This window comes from Anomaloglossus baeobatrachus, chromosome 9 (genome assembly GCF_048569485.1).
Source record: "Anomaloglossus baeobatrachus isolate aAnoBae1 chromosome 9, aAnoBae1.hap1, whole genome shotgun sequence".
NCBI classification, from domain to species: Eukaryota; Metazoa; Chordata; class Amphibia; order Anura; family Aromobatidae; genus Anomaloglossus; species Anomaloglossus baeobatrachus.
In genome coordinates, this window is record NC_134361.1 from 106164810 (window position 1) to 106186240 (window position 21431).

Below are 21431 nucleotides of genomic sequence, written 5' to 3' on the forward strand. Positions count from 1 at the left end.
TCATACATATGCACTGCTTTCCCAGCCAACTGACATCTTTGATTGGCTGCAGTTCTAGTAAAAAGATGGTGCGCAAAAGAAAAATTAGAAAAATATTTGGTAGCAAAAAGGTTTATTAGGCCCATATGATACTAAAGTGCATATTTAAAGTTATTTACAGTAATTGGTCAACACAGACGTGAAAAAACTGTATTTGTGTCCAGGGCGACAATTTCTGACATATCGATCTAGTCGGTCTTAGGGGTACTTTGCACGTTGCGACATCGCTAGCATCAGCTAGCGATGCTGAGTGCGATAGTACCCGCCCCTGTCGCACATGCAATATTTTGTTATAGCTGCCGTAGCGAACATTATTGCTACGGCAGCTTCACATGCACTTACCTGCTCTACGACGTCACTCTGGCCTAAGGGGGTGGGTCGTGCGGCGTCACACGACAGACGGCCAATAGAAGCGGAGGGGCGGAGATGAGCGGGACGTAAACATCCCGCCCACCTCCTTCCTTCCGCATAGCCGGTGGTGGCAGTGAGGGAGATGTTCCTCGCTCCTGAGGCTTCACACACAGCGATGTGTGCTGCCGCAGGAGCGAGGAACAACATCGTATCTCCTATTGGTGCGACATTATGAAAATGACCGACGCTACACAGATCAGCAATTTTCGACGCTTTTGCGATCGTTTATCGGCGCATCTAGGCTTTACACGTTGCGACGTTGTTACCGGCTCCGGATGTGCGTAACTTTCGATTTGACCCTGACGATATCGCAGTAGCGATGTCGCAGTGTGCAAAGTACCCCTTACTCTTAAGGACACACTATAAATATAAACAGAGAATGAAATTACTAATGTGCATAAATGGAGAAAACCACAATGAAAATTATACATAAAATCTATACATATGTACATATATAGAAATATACAAAGTAACACAACAATTAGGGTAGCATCCCTAAGTCTTGAACATATGTAATATTCAAATACCACAGTGGAAATAAGACAATATAGTTTATAGAATTATAATCACTAAAATATACTAACCAAGGTGGTAATGATGGTAGTAAGAGAGAAGATGATAAACTAAAAGGTCTCACCCATAGGTAAACAATAATTAAGTAAGTATATCTAGACATAATCACTATGAAAAGAAATTCAAGGCCAAGGTTGAAAAAATTCCCAAAATGGCAAGCTGGAAAATATAAATAGGTGTTAGAACATGGAAGTATCATTGAGCTTATATAGCATTTATAGGAGACTTAATTGTGTATGATATAAGGTATGTATAAGGTTAGATGTAGCCATTTAAGTGGGTAGCATTAATCAAAAGTATCATACAGCGCCTATGTAATAGCATGATGCACTGTAAGTATTAGAAAATATTGGGTTGGAGTAGATAAGGAAAATGTCCAAAAGGCATACTTATATATGAGGACATGTCAAAGTCAGGGTTGATATGCAATATTCCTTTAAGAAAAAAAAAAATTGGAAAGGTACTGTGGTATACACAGTAATCCATTAAGGAGTAGCAGGGGATTGTATGTCCTAGTGGGCTGTAAGCATTCAGGTGGCTGCTGCAACAATAAATAAAGGATTGGTGGCAATCAGTGGGGAAAAGAGCAAATACTGATTACATGCTTTGAGAATGGCAGGAGACTCACCGGGTTTCTGATGGAAACATGGGCTGCCTGGATGGCTGGCTGTGTGTGAGGCAGAGTGCCGAGAGTGCACCCATATAAGCAGGAAGGGGGAGGAGTGGAGGCTTATCACATGGATGTCACCTATGCTGAAACGCGCTGATTGGCTGCAGTCAGACCTCGCCCCCAGACAGCATCTGTGATTGGTTGGAATCACAGACCCTGTCTGCAGATTTATTATATTGTGGTGTAAAATAAATAAATAAATAAAATGGTGTAGGATTCCCCCCATCTATTCATACCAGCACAGATAAAGCCCACGACTAGAGGCTGCAACCCCCAGCCATGTGCTTATCTTGGCTGTGTATCAATGTAAAAGAGAAATAAATAATTATAAAGAAACGGCATGTAGTCCCCCCCCCATTGTAATACCTAGTCTAAATAAACACCGACAGCTGGGGACTGGTATACTCATGCTGGAGAGAACCATGGTTATTGCCCCCCAGTCTAAAACTAGCAGCCTGCAGCCACCCTGGATTGCCGCATCCATTAGATGTGACAATCCCGGGACTTTACCCGGCTTTTCCCGATTTACCAGGTGTGGTTTCAATTAGGGTAATAACGGTTTAATAACAGCTCACAGCTGCCTGCCACTACACCCTAGTTTAGTGATAGGGAGGGTCTATGAAACCCCCCATTACTAATTTGTAGGTGAAAAGAAAAAAACATAAACACAGAAAAAATCCTTTGTTTGAAATAAAAAGCAAAAAAGCACCCTCTTTCATTCAAGCCTTTATAACCCCAAAACACGCCCGAAGGTCCGATTATAATCCACACAAGGTCCAATGATGATCCTGGCTCTGCAACATCTGAAATGGCAGTGAGCGGCCATAGAACATGACCGCATGCTGTAACTTCAGGCAGAGACTCAGCTGCACGAATCAGGGGTGACGTTACTCAGGTAAGTTGCGAACACAGCTGGAGGTTCCCATGGCCATCCACCTGTGACTGCAGGTAAGCTCACCTCAGCGGACCCCAATGAACTGAGTAGACTCACCTCAGGTGAGGTCACTGAGTTCACAGACCCACATCTCCTGACAGAAAATTGTTTGTTTTTTTGCCAAGAGATACAGAATTGGTGGTGAAATTTCTACATCATATTCCTGCACCCAATCTACACCTCCTGGCAAAAATGCATCAAAACACCATGCAGTTTTGATGTGATAGTGATGCCATTTTTTGCCAGGAGGTGTGGATTTGGTGCAGGAATATGTTTAAAAATTTCAGCACCAAATCTGCATCTCTTGGCAAAAAAATTCACAAAAATGGTTTTGACGTTTCAGTGTGGTTTTCACCTATGTTCAGTAGCAGTGCAGTGTGGTGTTGGTCACATCATGGCTGCTGCAGGTCTGTAGTCAATATGGTTAAACTGCCATGTTTCCTTGGTGCAGTCTGATGGGGGTATTACTACTTGCTAGCCAGTATATCCTTATTTGTACACTCTGTTGTTACTATTTGAATAGAGTGGGGGTATTTACTGGCTAAGTACATGTTTACTTCTATATACTATTTGCCAGCTAGTATAGTATATGCCTATCTGTATACTCTCTGTTTTGACTATTTGATAGGAGTGGGGGGACTCATTGGCTATTACGTCTCTACATGTATATTTCTATATATGAGTGCCCAATTATTGGTATTTATTCATGCATTAGGGGACTTTTGCACTATAGAGAAGCACTTTATATGAGAAATCAATGACTGTATTAGATTGCACTGAATTTATTTAATTAATTTATTCATATTTATGCAATTGAAAACTCTCTGTATGTGAATTCCCTATTATGTCAATATCTTGCAGTTGTTTACATATCCAATTATCTTTGCATTTTACCACACTGCATTGTGTTTTTTCTGATGTTTTTATTAGACTCTGCACTGTGTGCTCTGGTTTCCCAATAATTATAATTGATTAACAGCATTTGTTTGTCCACTTGGATATCATTGATTTTGTCATATGTCGGTTTATGCTTTGTTTTGGGACCTTAGTAGGTATACAGTATATATAATATGGATCTGTGGATTCAAATTGTACTTATGGCGTAGATTTGGTGCAGGAATATGGCGTAACTATTTCAGCATCAAGTCTGCACCTCTTGGCAAAAAAAAAATGGTTTTGACGTTGTTTTGGTGCAAGTTTCTGTGAGGAGGTGTAAATTTGGTGCTGAAATCTGGTGCAGACATTTCAACACCAAAGATGCACCATATGGCAGAAAACTGCAACAAAGCGGTGTCAAAACCGTTTTTGTGCATTTTTTTCCCAAGAACAGCAGATTTGGTGCAACAATTTTTCCACCATATTCCTGTACTCAATTTACACTTCCTGGCAGAAAAGAGGCATCAAAATCGCATCATAATGCCTGCAGTTTTGATGTGGGTTTTTTTGCCAGGTGTAGATTTGGTGCAGGAATATAGTGTAAAAGTTTCAAAACCAAATATGCATCTCTTGGCAAAAAAAAATGCAGTTTTCTTCCAGGAGATGCAGGTCCGTGAACTCAGTGAGAGTTCTTTAAGGTCCCTGAGGTCAGATTACCTGCGGTCACAGGTGGAGGGCCTTGTCATTATACTGGTAATAAGGTCTTTGGGTGTCACTACTATCTACTGTGAGGGGGGCAGTAGCTGTATGTGGCTTGCGAATCTCTCTCAGAGCTGAATGTGGCTCGTGACCATCTATCAGAGCTAGATGTTGCTCTCAAGATTAGAAAGGTTGGGGACCTCTGATGTGGAGGACATTTCAGTGGCCAGGTCAGTCACCTGCCCTAGCTTGAGTACCTGAGTGAGCTTTTCACTTACTGAAGACAAAACCATGAACTCACAAACTAGCTGTAATTGAAGACGGTTATAATGAAGACCTGGCAAAGCATCTCATTATTGAAAACCACTTTTTTCCACATGATACCGACTTGAGGCAGTCATTACATGTCATTTATCTGCATCCTAGTATTAAAAATGTTTCCAATTATAATTATGTTAGTTTAGCTAATTACTTTTGAACCTGTAAAAATGGAAGGACTGTTCAGAAAAAGTGGTAATTATGAAACACACATTCTTAAAACACTTTCATATAAAATTTGATATATTTTTTAACATACATGAAGAAGACGACAAAAGACCAATAGTCACCGCCGCGCATTTACTAAAATATTTACATCGCAAGACACCAGCTGTTATCTTTGGCATGTGATTGCCTGAAAGTGAAGGCATGATTGGGATAATTCTTGGTCATGTTGCAACTAGCCATAAATCAATTAATTAGGAAGTGACAAGCATTGTCACATGCTAATTATTCATCCCTCACACAAAGCATTACCTGCAGCAGGAAAGCAAAATGTGGTGACTTGAATGAAGTAGTGGAGAAATGGTCAGATTAAAACGAAAATTCATAGTCTCTGCAAAACAAACGATGGAAATATCCCTGATTTGTGAAGGATTTGTTCACTACTAGTAATGCAGCACCTCAAATGTTCAAATATGCATTTTCATTATTCTCTTCAACAACAAAATAAAATAAAAAAAATATATATATATATATGTATATATATATATATATATATATATATATATATACATATACCAACACTATATATACAGTTAGGTCCAGAAATATTTGGACAGTGACACAAGTTTTGTTATTTTAGCTGTTTACAAAAACATGTTCAGAAATACAATTATATAATTATATATATAATATGGGCTGAAAGTGCACACTCCCAGCTGCAATATGAGAGTTTTCACATCCAAATCGAAGAAAGGGTTTAGGAATCATAGCTCTGTAATGCATAGCCTCCTCTTTTTCAAGGGACCAAAAGTAATTGGACAAGGGACTCTAAGGGCTGCAATTAACGCTGAAGGCATCTCCCTCGTTAACCTGTAATCAATGAAGTAGTTAAAAGGTCTGGGGTTGATTACAGGTGTGTGGTTTTGCATTTGGAAGCTGTTGCTGTGACCAGACAACATGCGGTCTAAGGAACTCTCAATTGAGGTGAAGCAGAACATCCTGAGGCTGAAAAAAAAGAAAAAATCCATCAGAGAGATAGCAGACATGCTTGGAGTAGCAAAATCAACAGTCGGGTATATTCTGAGAAAAAAGGAATTGACTGGTGAGCTTGGGAACTCAAAAAGGCCTGGGCGTCCACGGATGACAACAGTGGTGGATGATCGCCGCATACTTTCTTTGGTGAAGAAGAACCCGTTCACAACATCAACTGAAGTCCAGAACACTCTCAGTGAAGTAGGTGTATCTGTCTCTAAGTCAACAGTAAAGAGAAGACTCCATGAAAGTAAATACAAAGGGTTCACATCTAGATGCAAACCATTCATCAATTCCAAAAATAGACAGGCCAGAGTTAAATTTGCTGAAAAACACCTCATGAAGCCAGCTCAGTTCTGGAAAAGTATTCTATGGACAGATGAGACCAAGATCAACCTGTACCAGAATCATGGGAAGAAAAAAGTTTGGAGAAGAAAGGGAACGGCACATGATCCAAGGCACACCACATCCTCTGTAAAACATGGTGGAGGCAACGTGATGGCATGGGCATGCATGGCTTTCAATGGCACTGGGTCACTTGTGTTTATTGATGACATAACAGCAGACAAGAGTAGCCGGATGAATTCTGAAGTGTACCGGGATATACTTTCAGCCCAGATTCAGCCAAATGCCACAAAGTTGATCGGATGGCGCTTCATAGTACAGATGGACAATGACCCCAAGCATACAGCCAAAGCTACCCAGGAGTTCATGAGTGCAAAAAAGTGGAACATTCTGCAATGGCCAAGTCAATCACCAGATCTTAACCCAATTGAGCATGCATTTCACTTGCTCAAATCCAGACTTAAGATGGAAAGACCCACAAACAAGCAAGACCTGAAGGCTGCGGCTGTAAAAGCCTGGAAAATCATTAAGAAGGAGGAAACCCAGCGTTTGGTGATGTCCATGGGTTCCAGACTTAAGGCAGTGATTGCCTCCAAAGGATTCGCAACAAAATATTGAAAATAAAAATATTTTGTTTGGGTTTGGTTTATTTGTCCAATTACTTTTGACCTCCTAAAATGTGGAGTGTTTGTAAAGAAATGTGTACAATTCCTACAATTTCTATCAGATATTTTTGTTCAAACCTTCAAATTAAACATTACAATCTGCACTTGAATTCTGTTGTAGAGGTTTCATTTCAAATCCAATGTGGTGGCATGCAGAGCCCAACTCGCGAAAATTGTGTCACTGTCCAAATATTTCTGGACCTAACTGTATATATAACACCAACATTCCCTAATGAGCCTATTTTAAAAAATGTAATGCTAAGAGGGTTATAGTCTGTATAATTTGATGCAGTGATAACTCTGTCTCATACTATCTTAGTTTTTTGTGTGTAATCTGTAGTAGAATACATCAATCCTAAAGAAGATGTATATAGAGTATATAGGTACAGCTGACACCAGAAGTTTACATACTCAGGTTTTTCTCACTATCTGACATAAAATCAGAATAAACCTTTCCCGTTTTAGGTAAATTAGAAACCAAAATGATTTTTCTTTACCAAATGCCAGAATAATGAGAAAGAAAATATTTAAGACATTTTTATTGCTTTCTGCAAGGTCAAAAGTTTACATACATTTCATTAGTATTTGGTAACATTGCCCTTAAACTGTATGACTTGGGGGAAACGTTTTGGATTCTTTCACAAGCTTCTCACAATAGTTGGTAGGAATTTGGGCCCATTTCTCCTGACAGGACTGGAGTAACTGGGCCATGTTTGTGGGTTGTCTTGCTCGCACCGGCCTTTTCAGCTTTGCCCATAAATCTTCATTAGGATTGAGATCAGGGGTTTGTGATGACCACTCCAAAACATTGACTTTGTTATCTTTAAGCCACTTTGTAATCAGTTTGGCAGTATGCTTTTTGTCATTGTTCATTTGGAAAACCCATTTCTGCCCAAGCTTTAGGTTCCTGGATGATGTCTTGGAATGTTGCTTCAGTATTGCCACATAATCTTCTTTCCTCATGATGCCATCTATTTTGTGAAGTGCACCAGTCCCTCCTGCAGCAAAACAACTCTTCAACATGATTCTGCCACCCGCGTATTTCACAGTTGGGATGGTGTTCTTAGGCTTCAAAGCTTTTACCTTTTTCATTCAAAGATAATGATAGTCATTATGGCCAAAGAGTTAAATTTTAGTTTCACCGGGCCACAGGCTATCTCTCCAAAAATGAAGGTCTTTGTTCCTGTGTGCTTTTGCAAATATTAATATGGCTTTTTTATGTTTCCTTTGTAGTAATGAGTTTTTAATGGCAAAATGGTCTTTCAATCCATGTTGATACAGCACTCATTTCACTTTGGATAATGACACAATCTAACCAACTTCTGCCAGCTTCTTCACAAGGTCTTTTGCTTTTGTTCTTGGTTTTATATGCACATGTCTGACCAAAGCACATTCATCTTTGATACACAGAACCCATCTCCTTCCTGAGCGGTATGAGGCTGGACATTCCCATCTTGTTATGTGACTTTTTAGTGTATGTAAACTTCTCGTTTCAACTGTATACTAAACAAAAATATAAACGCAACACTTTTGTTTTTGCTCCCATTTATCATGAGCTGAGCTCATAGATGTAAGACTCTTTCTGTGTACATTAACGGCTTTTTTCTCTCAAATATTGTTCACAAATTTGTCTAAATCTGTGTTAGTGAACACTTCTTTTTTGCCAGATAATTCATCCACCTCCCAGGTGCAGCATATCAAGATGCTGATCAGACAGCATGATTATTGCACAGATGGTACCTAGAAGGTATAGCAGTGACTTTCTCAACAGAAATTTCAGTACATGGGAGTTAAGTAGGCATACAAGCAAATGATTGGGAGCATATGCCTGTTTCCTGTACACACAATCAGGAATTGATATCTGGCAGTGCAACGGATGAGGAGAAATCAGAGTACAACAAGCTGTAGTGGTGGATGACTAGGATGATGATGATGATGCTGACAAGCTGCTAATTGAGGATACATCCTGGCTGACAGACAGACAGATATACAAGTGTAAGGATAAGGTGCAGGAGTAAAACTAAAATTTGAGAATTGGTGGCCAGCATGCCTTTTCAAAAAGAGCAGGTAATGTTGCTTCATGTACTGATGGTGAGCTGTAGTTTTAGCTTATGAAAGCCTGGAGGCCCGCGGCTTCTTTTTCTACTGTAGAATCTGCAGCCTGCCAATTTGAAGACACGTTACCTGAATGTTGGAGTCATAATCTCAATGACAGGGTAACATGGTGGCTTTGCAGTACTGAGGAATTGGATTCAAATCCCACCAAGGACAACATTTGTACAGAGTTTATATGTTCTCCCCATGTTTGTGTGGGTTTCCTCCTGGTTCTCTGGTTCTCTGGTTTCCCCCCACACACCAAACACATACTGATAGGGGATTTATATTGTAAAGTACAGTGATATTGCTGTCTGTAAATGTTCTGTGGAATTAACAGTGCTATAAAAAGCGAATAACTTAAACAGCCACAGCTTTCAGATACTGTTGAATCTCATCCATGACCAGCATGGGTGGCATCACCTCGTCCCAGACTGCAAAAGAAGCATTTTGCCCCAAATGATATTTTGGATACACATCACTATCAATGTGTGTTACTGAGGACAACACCCTCCCCCTCATATCACAGTCTGTACTCAACACTCTGGTATGATTCCAGGATTTTGTCCACTACACATTCATCATTTTTGTCATCCCTGACTCATGACTCAGCTCATAATTGCCTTTGTGGGCTCAATGTCCTGAGCTTTCTGCTCCCCTTTTTAATTACTATCTTGATATTTGCCATGGATTGGAGTGTCTTTAGCTCTACCAATGTCCCTCACTCCACTTTTGCAGTGCTAACAGCATAGATGTTTGAATCATCTTCTCCATCACATCTGACCCCATGTTATCCAAGGTTGATTGTTCACCTTTTTCAATAAATTAACTTAAAAAACTTGCTCTGGTGAAATATCTTCCTTAGCCCCTAAAGTGATCTAGCAATTGAAAGTCTACAGTGTAAATCATTAATGAGCCAATTCATTAAGGCTAGTGTCATGCATGCGATTTGAATGAATGGGCTTGCCGAAGTACTTTGCACCTAATACGTTAAGGCGCATGCCACTTAATGAATTAGGCACATCTCTTAACTGGTATACTTCAGACATGAACAGGAGGACATTTCTGCAACAAGCCATGCTACATCCCACCCATGATCTGTCCATATTGGCATAAATGGTCGGCTCAAAATTTGGAATATTTTTTGGAAACTTCTGAGCTTTGCAAACATATTGAGATCTTACACAAGGTATTTTACACCAGAATTGTAAAGAATCAGCCCAAAGTGTTATGGTGGCTGTAGAGATAGACTATGACATTTTGGTACCACCACTGCCAGTATGGCTAGTGCCATCAGCACTAGGGGGAGCAGCTGTCAGTTTTCATATACATGTCCATTGCTAATAGCACTTTTTTGTTTACCATACATTTGAAAAACAAGTAAAAGTTTACAAAAATGTTTAACAACAATTATCCAACCCTTGAAAAATGTGAAATCATCCATAAATACAAGGTAACGTACACGAGATGGCTAAAAAGACATATGCAACAATAGCATGCTAGTTTTATCGGGGAAGAGTGTACCTATCATTAATTTACTAGGAAGAGAAATTATGCCAGCATCCAAACATATAAAATCAAGGAGGGCCACAATGGCTCAAAGTCTAATTTGATACTTCTCTTTTTGACCTCCCCTTTTCATTTGGTGTACTGATATTTTAAGAAGATGTAAATAAATGTCATAGATTTATTTCAATTTTGGATGCTGACTAGAGATGAGCGAACCGGTCGCGGTTCGGCTCAAGGTCGGTTCGCCGAACGGGGGTCCCGTTCGAGTTCGGTTCGTCGAACGTTCGACGAACCGAACTCGAGCCAATAGGCTATAATGGGAGGCAATCACAAACACATAAAAATGCATTATAAATGTACACAAACAGTTAATAAACATTGCCATAACACTTACCGGTCCTCGCGATCCCTTCTGCACTCTGTCTCCTGCCGCTATTCCATCCGATGATCGCTGAATCCTCCCGGTGACGGCACTGCCAGCAGAGATGCAGGACCTATCGTGACGTCAAAATAGCCATGTGACCAGTCACGTGCAGTAGGACCTGCGAGTGCATCTCTCCGGTACTCGGTGCACATATGTGTATCGCCGTGTACCGGCGACATGCTCTAGCACACGGTTGACTCCCCGTTCCGTTAGGCACCGACTGACACAGCCGGTCATTAACGGAGATCACCGTTGCCATAGCAACGCAGTTAGCGGTGACGTCACCGCTAACCGCGGCTCCGAGAGCACCGTTGCTATGGTAACGCGTCTGTCAGCGTTACCGCTGTTACCGCTGACAGCCAGCACTGATCACTCACGGAGTGAAGGCTGCACGCTGCTTCCCAAATGTAGTGAGGATTGTAGTGAGGATGAGGTTCCCCAGCCCCAAGTGATGGGCTGGTGCACCTCATCCTCACTACAATCGTCACTACTACTACACTAGTGAGGATTGTAGTGAGGATGAGGTTCCCCAGCCCCAAGTGATGAGCTGGTGCACCTCATCCTCACTACAATCGTCACTACTACTACACTAGTGAGGATTGTAGTGAGGATGAGGTTCCCCAGCCCCAAGTGATGAGCTGGTGCACCTCATCCTCACTACAATCATCACTACTACTACACTATACAAATTGGGATTCTGATCTGGCTTATATATCCTGAGTCATATTGCAAAGGATTGTCAAAAATCCACTTGTGACTTTTAGGATCGCTACTTCCAATAGGTGGCGCTGTGCTAGAGTTTGTCTCCTTTACTGGAGAGACAATTTGAATATTTCCCAGAGGGGCATTGCAGCTATAAGTCCCCTTACCTGGCAGCCAGACTGGCTTGCAAAGTCTCCTTAAGGAGAATAGTGTTCCCCCGTGGAATTTTAGGGGCATTGCAGCTATAAGTCCCCTTACCTGGCAGCCAGACTGGCTTGCAAAGTCTCCTTAAGGAGAATAGTGTTCCCCCGTGGTCCCCACATAGCTTTCTCATGAGCCAGATCAGACACCCCCATACTTTGCACTGACGAGGGGCAAGCACCCCGAAACACCGTGTCTGCAAATTGGGATTCTGATCTGGCTTATATATCCTGAGTCATATTGCAAAGGATTGTCAAAAATCCACTTGTGACTTTTAGGATCGCTACTTCCAATAGGTGGCGCTGTGCTAGAGTTTGTCTCCTTTACTGGAGAGACAATTTGAATATTTCCCAGAGGGGCATTGCAGCTATAAGTCCCCTTACCTGGCAGCCAGACTGGCTTGCAAAGTCTCCTTAAGGAGAATAGTGTTCCCCCGTGGAATTTTAGGGGCATTGCAGCTATAAGTCCCCTTACCTGGCAGCCAGACTGGCTTGCAAAGTCTCCTTAAGGAGAATAGTGTTCCCCCGTGGTCCCCACATAGCTTTCTCATGAGCCAGATCAGACACCCCCATACTTTGCACTGACGAGGGGCAAGCACCCCGAAACACCGTGTCTGCAAATTGGGATTCTGATCTGGCTTATATATCCTGAGTCATATTGCAAAGGATTGTCAAAAATCCACTTGTGACTTTTAGGATCGCTACTTCCAATAGGTGGCGCTGTGCTAGAGTTTGTCTCCTTTACTGGAGAGACAATTTGAATATTTCCCAGAGGGGCATTGCAGCTATAAGTCCCCTTACCTGGCAGCCAGACTGGCTTGCAAAGTCTCCTTAAGGAGAATAGTGTTCCCCCGTGGAATTTTAGGGGCATTGCAGCTATAAGTCCCCTTACCTGGCAGCCAGACTGGCTTGCAAAGTCTCCTTAAGGAGAATAGTGTTCCCCCGTGGTCCCCACATAGCTTTCTCATGAGCCAGATCAGACACCCCCATACTTTGCACTGACGAGGGGCAAGCACCCCGAAACACCGTGTCTGCAAATTGGGATTCTGATCTGGCTTATATATCCTGAGTCATATTGCAAAGGATTGTCAAAAATCCACTTGTGACTTTTAGGATCGCTACTTCCAATAGGTGGCGCTGTGCTAGAGTTTGTCTCCTTTACTGGAGAGACAATTTGAATATTTCCCAGAGGGGCATTGCAGCTATAAGTCCCCTTACCTGGCAGCCAGACTGGCTTGCAAAGTCTCCTTAAGGAGAATAGTGTTCCCCCGTGGAATTTTAGGGGCATTGCAGCTATAAGTCCCCTTACCTGGCAGCCAGACTGGCTTGCAAAGTCTCCTTAAGGAGAATAGTGTTCCCCCGTGGTCCCCACATAGCTTTCTCATGAGCCAGATCAGACACCCCCATACTTTGCACTGACGAGGGGCAAGCACCCCGAAACACCGTGTCTGCAAATTGGGATTCTGATCTGGCTTATATATCCTGAGTCATATTGCAAAGGATTGTCAAAAATCCACTTGTGACTTTTAGGATCGCTACTTCCAATAGGTGGCGCTGTGCTAGAGTTTGTCTCCTTTACTGGAGAGACAATTTGAATATTTCCCAGAGGGGCATTGCAGCTATAAGTCCCCTTACCTGGCAGCCAGACTGGCTTGCAAAGTCTCCTTAAGGAGAATAGTGTTCCCCCGTGGAATTTTAGGGGCATTGCAGCTATAAGTCCCCTTACCTGGCAGCCAGACTGGCTTGCAAAGTCTCCTTAAGGAGAATAGTGTTCCCCCGTGGTCCCCACATAGCTTTCTCATGAGCCAGATCAGACACCCCCATACTTTGCACTGACGAGGGGCAAGCACCCCGAAACACCGTGTCTGCAAATTGGGATTCTGATCTGGCTTATATATCCTGAGTCATATTGCAAAGGATTGTCAAAAATCCACTTGTGACTTTTAGGATCGCTACTTCCAATAGGTGGCGCTGTGCTAGAGTTTGTCTCCTTTACTGGAGAGACAATTTGAATATTTCCCAGAGGGGCATTGCAGCTATAAGTCCCCTTACCTGGCAGCCAGACTGGCTTGCAAAGTCTCCTTAAGGAGAATAGTGTTCCCCCGTGGAATTTTAGGGGCATTGCAGCTATAAGTCCCCTTACCTGGCAGCCAGACTGGCTTGCAAAGTCTCCTTAAGGAGAATAGTGTTCCCCCGTGGTCCCCACATAGCTTTCTCATGAGCCAGATCAGACACCCCCATACTTTGCACTGACGAGGGGCAAGCACCCCGAAACACCGTGTCTGCAAATTGGGATTCTGATCTGGCTTATATATCCTGAGTCATATTGCAAAGGATTGTCAAAAATCCACTTGTGACTTTTAGGATCGCTACTTCCAATAGGTGGCGCTGTGCTAGAGTTTGTCTCCTTTACTGGAGAGACAATTTGAATATTTCCCAGAGGGGCATTGCAGCTATAAGTCCCCTTACCTGGCAGCCAGACTGGCTTGCAAAGTCTCCTTAAGGAGAATAGTGTTCCCCCGTGGAATTTTAGGGGCATTGCAGCTATAAGTCCCCTTACCTGGCAGCCAGACTGGCTTGCAAAGTCTCCTTAAGGAGAATAGTGTTCCCCCGTGGTCCCCACATAGCTTTCTCATGAGCCAGATCAGACACCCCCATACTTTGCACTGACGAGGGGCAAGCACCCCGAAACACCGTGTCTGCAAATTGGGATTCTGATCTGGCTTATATATCCTGAGTCATATTGCAAAGGATTGTCAAAAATCCACTTGTGACTTTTAGGATCGCTACTTCCAATAGGTGGCGCTGTGCTAGAGTTTGTCTCCTTTACTGGAGAGACAATTTGAATACTACTACACTAGTGAGAAATGTAGTGAGGATGAGGTGCCCCAGCCCCAAGTGATGAGCTGGGGCACCTCATCCTCACTACAATCGTCACTACTACTACACTAGAAAGAAAGAAGACAGAAGAGCAGGATCGTGGAGGGCTGACAGGGGGTAATAAAGATGGAGTCTCTAATGTGTCTGTGTATTTATTTCTATTAAAGTATTTTTTCTCTGTGTGGTGTCTTTTTTTTAACCCTTTATTGGAGATTCTTAATGGCCGGGTCAAACGTGCCTGACATTAAGAATCTCTGGCTTAATACTAGCTAGTAAAACAAAGCCAGTATTAACTCATGATTACCCAACAAGCCACCCGGCTCCAGGGCTGTTGGAAGAGTTGGATACAGCGCCAGATGATGGCGCTTCTATGAGAGCGCCATTTTCTGGGACGGCTGCGGACTGCAGTTCGCAGCAGAGGCGCCCAGAAACCTCGGGCTAACCTGTGCTGCGGATTCCAATCCCCAGCTGCCTAGTTGTACCCGGCTGGACACAAAAATGGGGCGAAGCCCATGTCATTTGTTTTTTAATTATTTCATGAAATAAGTGAAATAATTAAAAAAAAACGGGCTTTCCGATATTTTTGGTTCCCAGCCGGGTACAAATAGGCAACTGGGGGTTGGAGGCAGCCCGTGGCTGCCTGCTGTACCTGACTAGCATACAAAAATATGGCGAAGCCCACGTCATTTTTTTGGTGGGCAAAAGAATTCTGCATACAGTCCTGGATGGAGTATGCTGAGCCTTGTAGTTCTGCAGCTGCTGTCTGCTCTTCTCCATACAGACAGACAGCAGCTGCAGAACTACAAGGCTCAGCATACTCCATCCAGGACTGTATGCAGAAGTTTTTTGGCCCCTGAAAAAATTATGTGGGCCTCGCCATATTTTTGTATGCTAGCCAGGTACAGCAGGCAGGTACGGCTGCCCCCAACCCCCAGTTGCCTATTTGTACCCGGCTGGGAACCAAAAATAAAGGGAAGCCCTTTTTTTATTATTTCATGAATTTCATGAAATAATTAGAAAACAAATGACGTAGGCTTCGCCCCATTTTTGTGTCCAGCCAGGTACAACTAGGCAGCTGGGGATTGGAATCCGCAGCACAGGTTGGCCTGAGCTTTCTGGGCCCCACTGCTGCGAATTGCAGTCTGCAGCCGCCTCAGAAAATGGCATTTTCATAGAAGCGCCATCTTCTGGCGCTGTATCCAACTCTAGGTAGCCAGCTAGGGTAAAGCAGACGGCTGTAGCCTGAAAACCACAGCTGGCAGCTTTACCGTGGTTGGGGATCCAATGTGGAGGTCCCCTCAGGCTCTTTATTATTTTATAAATATTAATAATTACACAATAAAAGTAGGGTCCCCCCCAAATTGGATCACCAGCCAAGGTAAAGCGGACAGCTGTGGTCTGGTATTCTCAGGGTGGGAAGGTCCATAGTTATTGGGCCTTCACAGCCTAAAAATAGCAGGCCGCAGGCACCCCAGACGTGGCGCATCCACTAGATGCGCCAATCCTGGCGCTTCCCCCCAGCTCATCCCGTGCCCTGGTGCAGTGGCAAACAGGGTAATAAATCGGGTTGATACTAGCTGTAAAGTAACCTGAGATCAAGCCCAGCAGTTTGTGATGTCATGGTGTCTATTAGATACCCAACATCATAAACTGTCAGTACTAACAAAAAAAAAAAATCGACAAAAGAAATTTATTTGAAAAAACAGTCCCCAAAACATTTCCTCTTTCACCAATTTATTGTAAGAAAAAAAATAAAGGGGTCCCACGACGACTCTCGACCATCTAGAAAATGGGGGGGAGACACTCAGGGAACGTATCCCCCATTTTCTAGGAGTGCGGACCCTTCATGTGAGGCGTGTGGGTGCAATGAATCTGCACTCACTCTTCTCGGGTCCACAGCAGCAGAGTCCATGTCGTAATGGTTGCTACCAAAGCTGCAATGCCCTGCTCATGAGGTAAGGGCATGCCTAATCAGGAGAACTACTGTAGAGGAAGCTCTGCTCACTGGTATATAGGTGCTCAGAGGTAATAATAGATAAAATTAGTGAGTAACCTCGGCACTCTAAATCTCCCAGACTAAGTCAGTAAGTCACAACGGATAGTAAAGCAAAATCACTCTTTATTGGTCCGTATTAAGAAAAAAAAATTTTCATAAGCATATATGTTTTTGTCCAAAACAAGTTACAAAAGACGTTTTGGCCTGAGCCTTCGTCATATTGGACTTATCTGCATGTAATCATGAAAAATGACAATAATCAGTATCACATAAGAGTGAGAGAACAATAACAAAAACTCGAACAATGTAGAGGTACAATTGGGATGCAGCAAAAAAATTGCAACACAGCAAGAAATGAAACACATGATACAAATGTCATAATACAGTACAAGGACAATATAGTAATGACAAATATGGGGTCAGAGTAGGCTTAGACAGCTCTGGTACGAAAGAGATGTAAATCATAAAGTAACATGTGCAGTAGGTGTAGAGCTACACTATGCATGGCAGAGCTAATGGGTAGACCGACCATATAAAAAGAACGGAGAAAAAGTGGAGAAAAAGTGGAGAAAAAATGGAGAAAAAGTGGAGAAAAAGTGGAGACAAAGTGGAGAAAAAAATGGAGAAAAAGTGGAGAAAAAGTGGAGAAAAAGTGGAGGATAAGTGGAGAAAAAATGGAGAATAAGTGGAGAAAAAATGGAGAAAAAAATGGAGAAAAAGTGGAGAAAAAGTGGAGAAAAAGTGGAGAAAAAGTGGAGAAAAAATGGAGAAAAAAATGGAGAAAAAGTGGAGAAAAAGTGGAGAAAAAGTGGAGAAAAAGTGGAGAATAAGTGGAGAATAAGTGGATAAAAAATGGAGAAAAAAATGGAGAAAAAGTGGAGAAAAAGTGGAGAAAAAGTGGAGAAAAAGTGGAGAATAAGTGGAGAATAAGTAGAGAAAAAATGGAGAATATGTGGAGAAAAAATGGAGAAAAAAATGGAGAAAAAGTGGAGAAAAAGTGGAGAAAAAATGGAGAAAAAAGTGGAGAAAAAAATGGAGAAAAAGTGGAGAAAAAGTGGAGAAAAAAATAGAGAAAAAGTGGAGAAAAAATGGAGAATAAGTGGAGAAAAAATGGAGAATAAGTGGAGAAAAAATGGAGAAAAAAGTGGAGAAAAAAATGGAGAAAAAGTGGAGAAAAAGTGGAGAAAAAAATAGAGAAAAAGTGGAGAAAAAGTGGAGAAAAAATGGAGAAAAAGTGGAGAAAAAGTGGAAAAAAAGTGGAGAAAAAATGGAGAAAAAATGGAGAAAAAAGTGGAGAAAAAGTGGGGAAAAAGTGGAGAAAAAGTGGAGAATAAGTGGATAAAAAATGGAGAAAAAAATGGAGAAAAAGTGGAGAAAAAGTGGAGAAAAAGTGGAGAAAAAGTGGAGAAAAAAATGGAGAAAAAGTGGAGAAAAAGTGGAGAAAAAATGGAGAAAAAAATTGAGAAAAAGTGGAGAAAAAGTGGAGAAAAAGTGGAGAAAAAGTGGAGAATAAGTGGAGAAAAAATGGAGAATAAGTGGAGAAAAAATGGAGATAAAAATGGAGAAAAAGTGGAGAAAAAGTGGAGAAAAAGGGGAGAAAAAGTGGAGAAAAAATGGAGAAAAAAATGGAGAAAAAGTGGAGAAAAAATGGAGAATAAGTGGAGAAAAAATGGAGAAAAAAATGGAGAAAAAGTGGAGAAAAAGTGGAGAACAAGTGGAGAAAAAGTGGAGAAAAAGTGGAGAAAAATTGGAGAAAAAATGGAGAATAAGTGGAGAAAAAATGGAGAATAAGTGGAGAAAAAATGGAGAAAAAAGTGGAGAAAAAAATGGAGAAAAAGTGGAGAAAAAGTGGAGAAAAAGTGGAGAAAAAGTGGAGAAAAAATAGAGAAAAAAATTGAGAAAAAGTGGAGAAAAAGTGGAGAAAAAGTGGAGAAAAAGTGGAGAAAAAATGGAGAAAAAAATGTAGAAAAAGTGGAGAAAAAATGGAGAAAAAGTGGAGAAAAAATGGAGAAAAAGTGGAGAAAAAGTGGAGCACCCTTTGGTGCCTTTCATGTGGCACTAAGGGGTGCTTAGCTTTGTATTTAGCGAAAAAAATGAAAAAAAAAATGACGTAGGGTTCCCCCTAGTTTTGTAGCCAGCTAGGGTAAAGCAGACGGCTGCAGCCTGCAGACCACAGCTGGGAACCTCACCTTGGCTGGTAATCCAAAACTGAGGGCACCCCACGCTGTTATTTTAAATTAAATAAATAATTTAAAAAAAAAACACGTAGGGGTCCCCCAAAATTGGATCACCAGCCAAGGTAAAGCAGACAGCTGGGGCCTGATATTCTCAGACTAGGGAGGTCCATGGTTATTGGACTCTCCCCAGCCTAAAAATAGCAGGCCGCAGCCGCCCCAGAAGTGGCGCATCCATTAGATGCGCCAATCCAGGTGCTTCGCCCCAGCTCATCCCGCGCCCTGGTGCGGTGGCAAACGGGGTAATATATGGGGTTAATACCAGATGTGTAATGTCACCTGGCATCAAGCCCTGGGGTTGGTGAGGTCAGGCGTCTATCAGATACCCGACATCACCAACCCAGTGTCAGGTTTCCGGGTTTTCCAGTTCTCTTTTGACAAAAGCTTGCCCTCGGTTAACATGGAGTTTACTGTTCTGTTGCCCTACTTCCTGTCCAGCTGCTTAAAAGGCCGCCTCTAAGCCTAGTCCAGTGCCTGAGTATACTGCTTGCTGTGTGCTCCTGCCTTGCTGCTTCTAATTCCTGATTGCCTTTGGATCCTCCTGAAAGACTACCGACCGACTCTGGACCATACCCGGTTTCTTCAAGCTGTGCCCGGACTCCGTCTGCCGTCTGTGGTCAGCACTTCTGCCTGGTTCCTTCCGGTTTGTAACCACTCTGGACTATCATCCCGTACGGACACTTCTGGACTTTACCACTTGCCCCTTGTGTCCCGGCTGCTGCGCATTTAGGCCTTCCGGGGTGATTGCCGGACAGTCCCTGTATAGGGGTTCGCTCTGGTGGTCTCCCTGGGGGAGTCCGGTGCGTGGCCCCGGGAATTCCCTTCGCTCCGTTTCGGGAAAGTATTTCCTGTGTTTGTTCTGCTGTGTTTGTTCCGTTCTGTACCTACCGTGGTTACATATTATAAACATCTTGTACCAAGAACTCGTCTCTGGTTGTCATTGCCCTAACGCTATCGAAATCCTCAGAACATACAATAGTATTACATTATACTCAGGCCATAAGAGGATTTCACTGGGGCAATGACTGAGACACGAGTAGATCAGCTCTTTTCCATGATTAACTCCTTACAGCAGGAGATGGAGGCGGTACAAACTAAACTTAGAGATGTGGAGGCACAGCTGGGCCATGATCACCAGGTATTGGGTCCGGCTATTCAGGATTTGCAAGTCAGAGTGGAGGCTCAGGAAGCCGTCCCCACTACGTCCGTAGCAGCTGCCGGTATGCCTAGGTTACCCCCATTCCGTTTCAATGGTGATCGTAGTCAGTTTCGTGGATTTGTTAACCAATGTATACTGTTTTTTGATGTACATGCTGATTATTACCGTTCTGACCGGTCAAAAGTGTTATGTATAATCATGTTATTAACCTCACGAGCACTGGCTTGGGCTAATCCTATGATAGAGAATCGGGACATTCGTTTAAATCACCTGGATGACTTTCTGACCGCAATGGCGCAAATGTTTGATGATCCGAATCGCCGTGCTACCGCTGAATCGGCTCTCCTTTCCTTACGTCAGGGAAAGCGTTCTGTCGTTGAATACGCCAAAGAGATCAAGAGGTTAGTGGTAGACACCGACTGGGGAAACAATGCATTATTGTCTGTTTTCAGAAAAGGTTTGTCCGGTACCATCAAGGACGAGTTAGCTCGTTCCGAATCTCCAGGGGATTTTGAACTGTTTCTCCAGCACTGTGTGCGTATTGATACCCGCTTGACGGAACGTAGACAGGAAAAATGGGCAGCTGTAAACCGTGTAAACAACTTTGCGTTTCCTTCCAGAGAACCCGCTCTCCGGACGCCACGGGAGGCCGAGGACGTTCCTATGCAAGTGGACTCTCTGCAAAAGCGAGAGACCAACGAACGTCGTGAACACCGGCTCCGTGAGCGTTTGTGTTTCTATTGCGGTCAATCGGACCATTTCTTGATCGACTGCCCGAAACGTCCAAATCGCCCAAATAAGGTATTGGCAGCCATGGCAGAGTGTGACAACACGGACGCAGAGTCCGATATCTCTGAGGCAAGTGGACACTTGGATGTGGTATTTCCCTTGACTGTAATGTCAACCTCACCGAAGGACTCAGAGGGGAAATATACCCATTGCTCGCTTCCCATTCAGATCCGGTGGGAGGGAAAGCTAATACCTACCTCTGCAATGATAGACTCTGGGGCAGGGGGAAATTTCATGGACTCTTCTTTTGCCAGGAAACACGGTATCCGGACTCAGCAAAGATCCTCACCGGTTACCATGGAGACAGTAGACGGATCTCCGTTAATCTCTGGACCAGTTGATCGGGAAACAGTACCGCTAAAATGCGTGATGAAGCCAGGTCAGCAGGAGACCCTTGTTTTCATGGTAATTTCTTCTCCTCATTTTCCGATTATTTTAGGTATTCCGTGGCTACGGTCTACAAATCCTGTCATCGATTGGGAGACTAAGGAAATATCCTTCCCACCGCAGAGTGGTCCGACCATTAGTCCAACTGTTCCGGTTCCAGTAACACCGAATGCGGAGGGCACTGTACAGGTACCTGTTTTACCCCCGGTTTATCATGACTTCGCTGATATATGCGACAAAAGAAAAGCCGATCGGCTTCCCCCGCATAGACCGTATGATTGCCCCATAGACTTACTCCCAGGGGCGGAGATCCCGTTTGGTCATGTCTAC

The 21431-nt window shown here is 43.0% G+C and overlaps 1 protein-coding gene across 1 annotated transcript in view; it reads left to right on the plus strand.

Moving 5' to 3' along the window:
- The first annotated feature begins 1348 nt into the window (after positions 1 to 1348).
- Positions 1349 to 21431, plus strand: part of LOC142251834 (uncharacterized) — a 132392-nt gene continuing 112309 nt past the window's right edge. The window contains exon 1 of the mRNA XM_075324881.1: positions 1349 to 1355. Coding sequence (XP_075180996.1) covers positions 1349 to 1355 — 7 coding nt within the window. The remainder of the gene's footprint in view (positions 1356 to 21431) is intronic.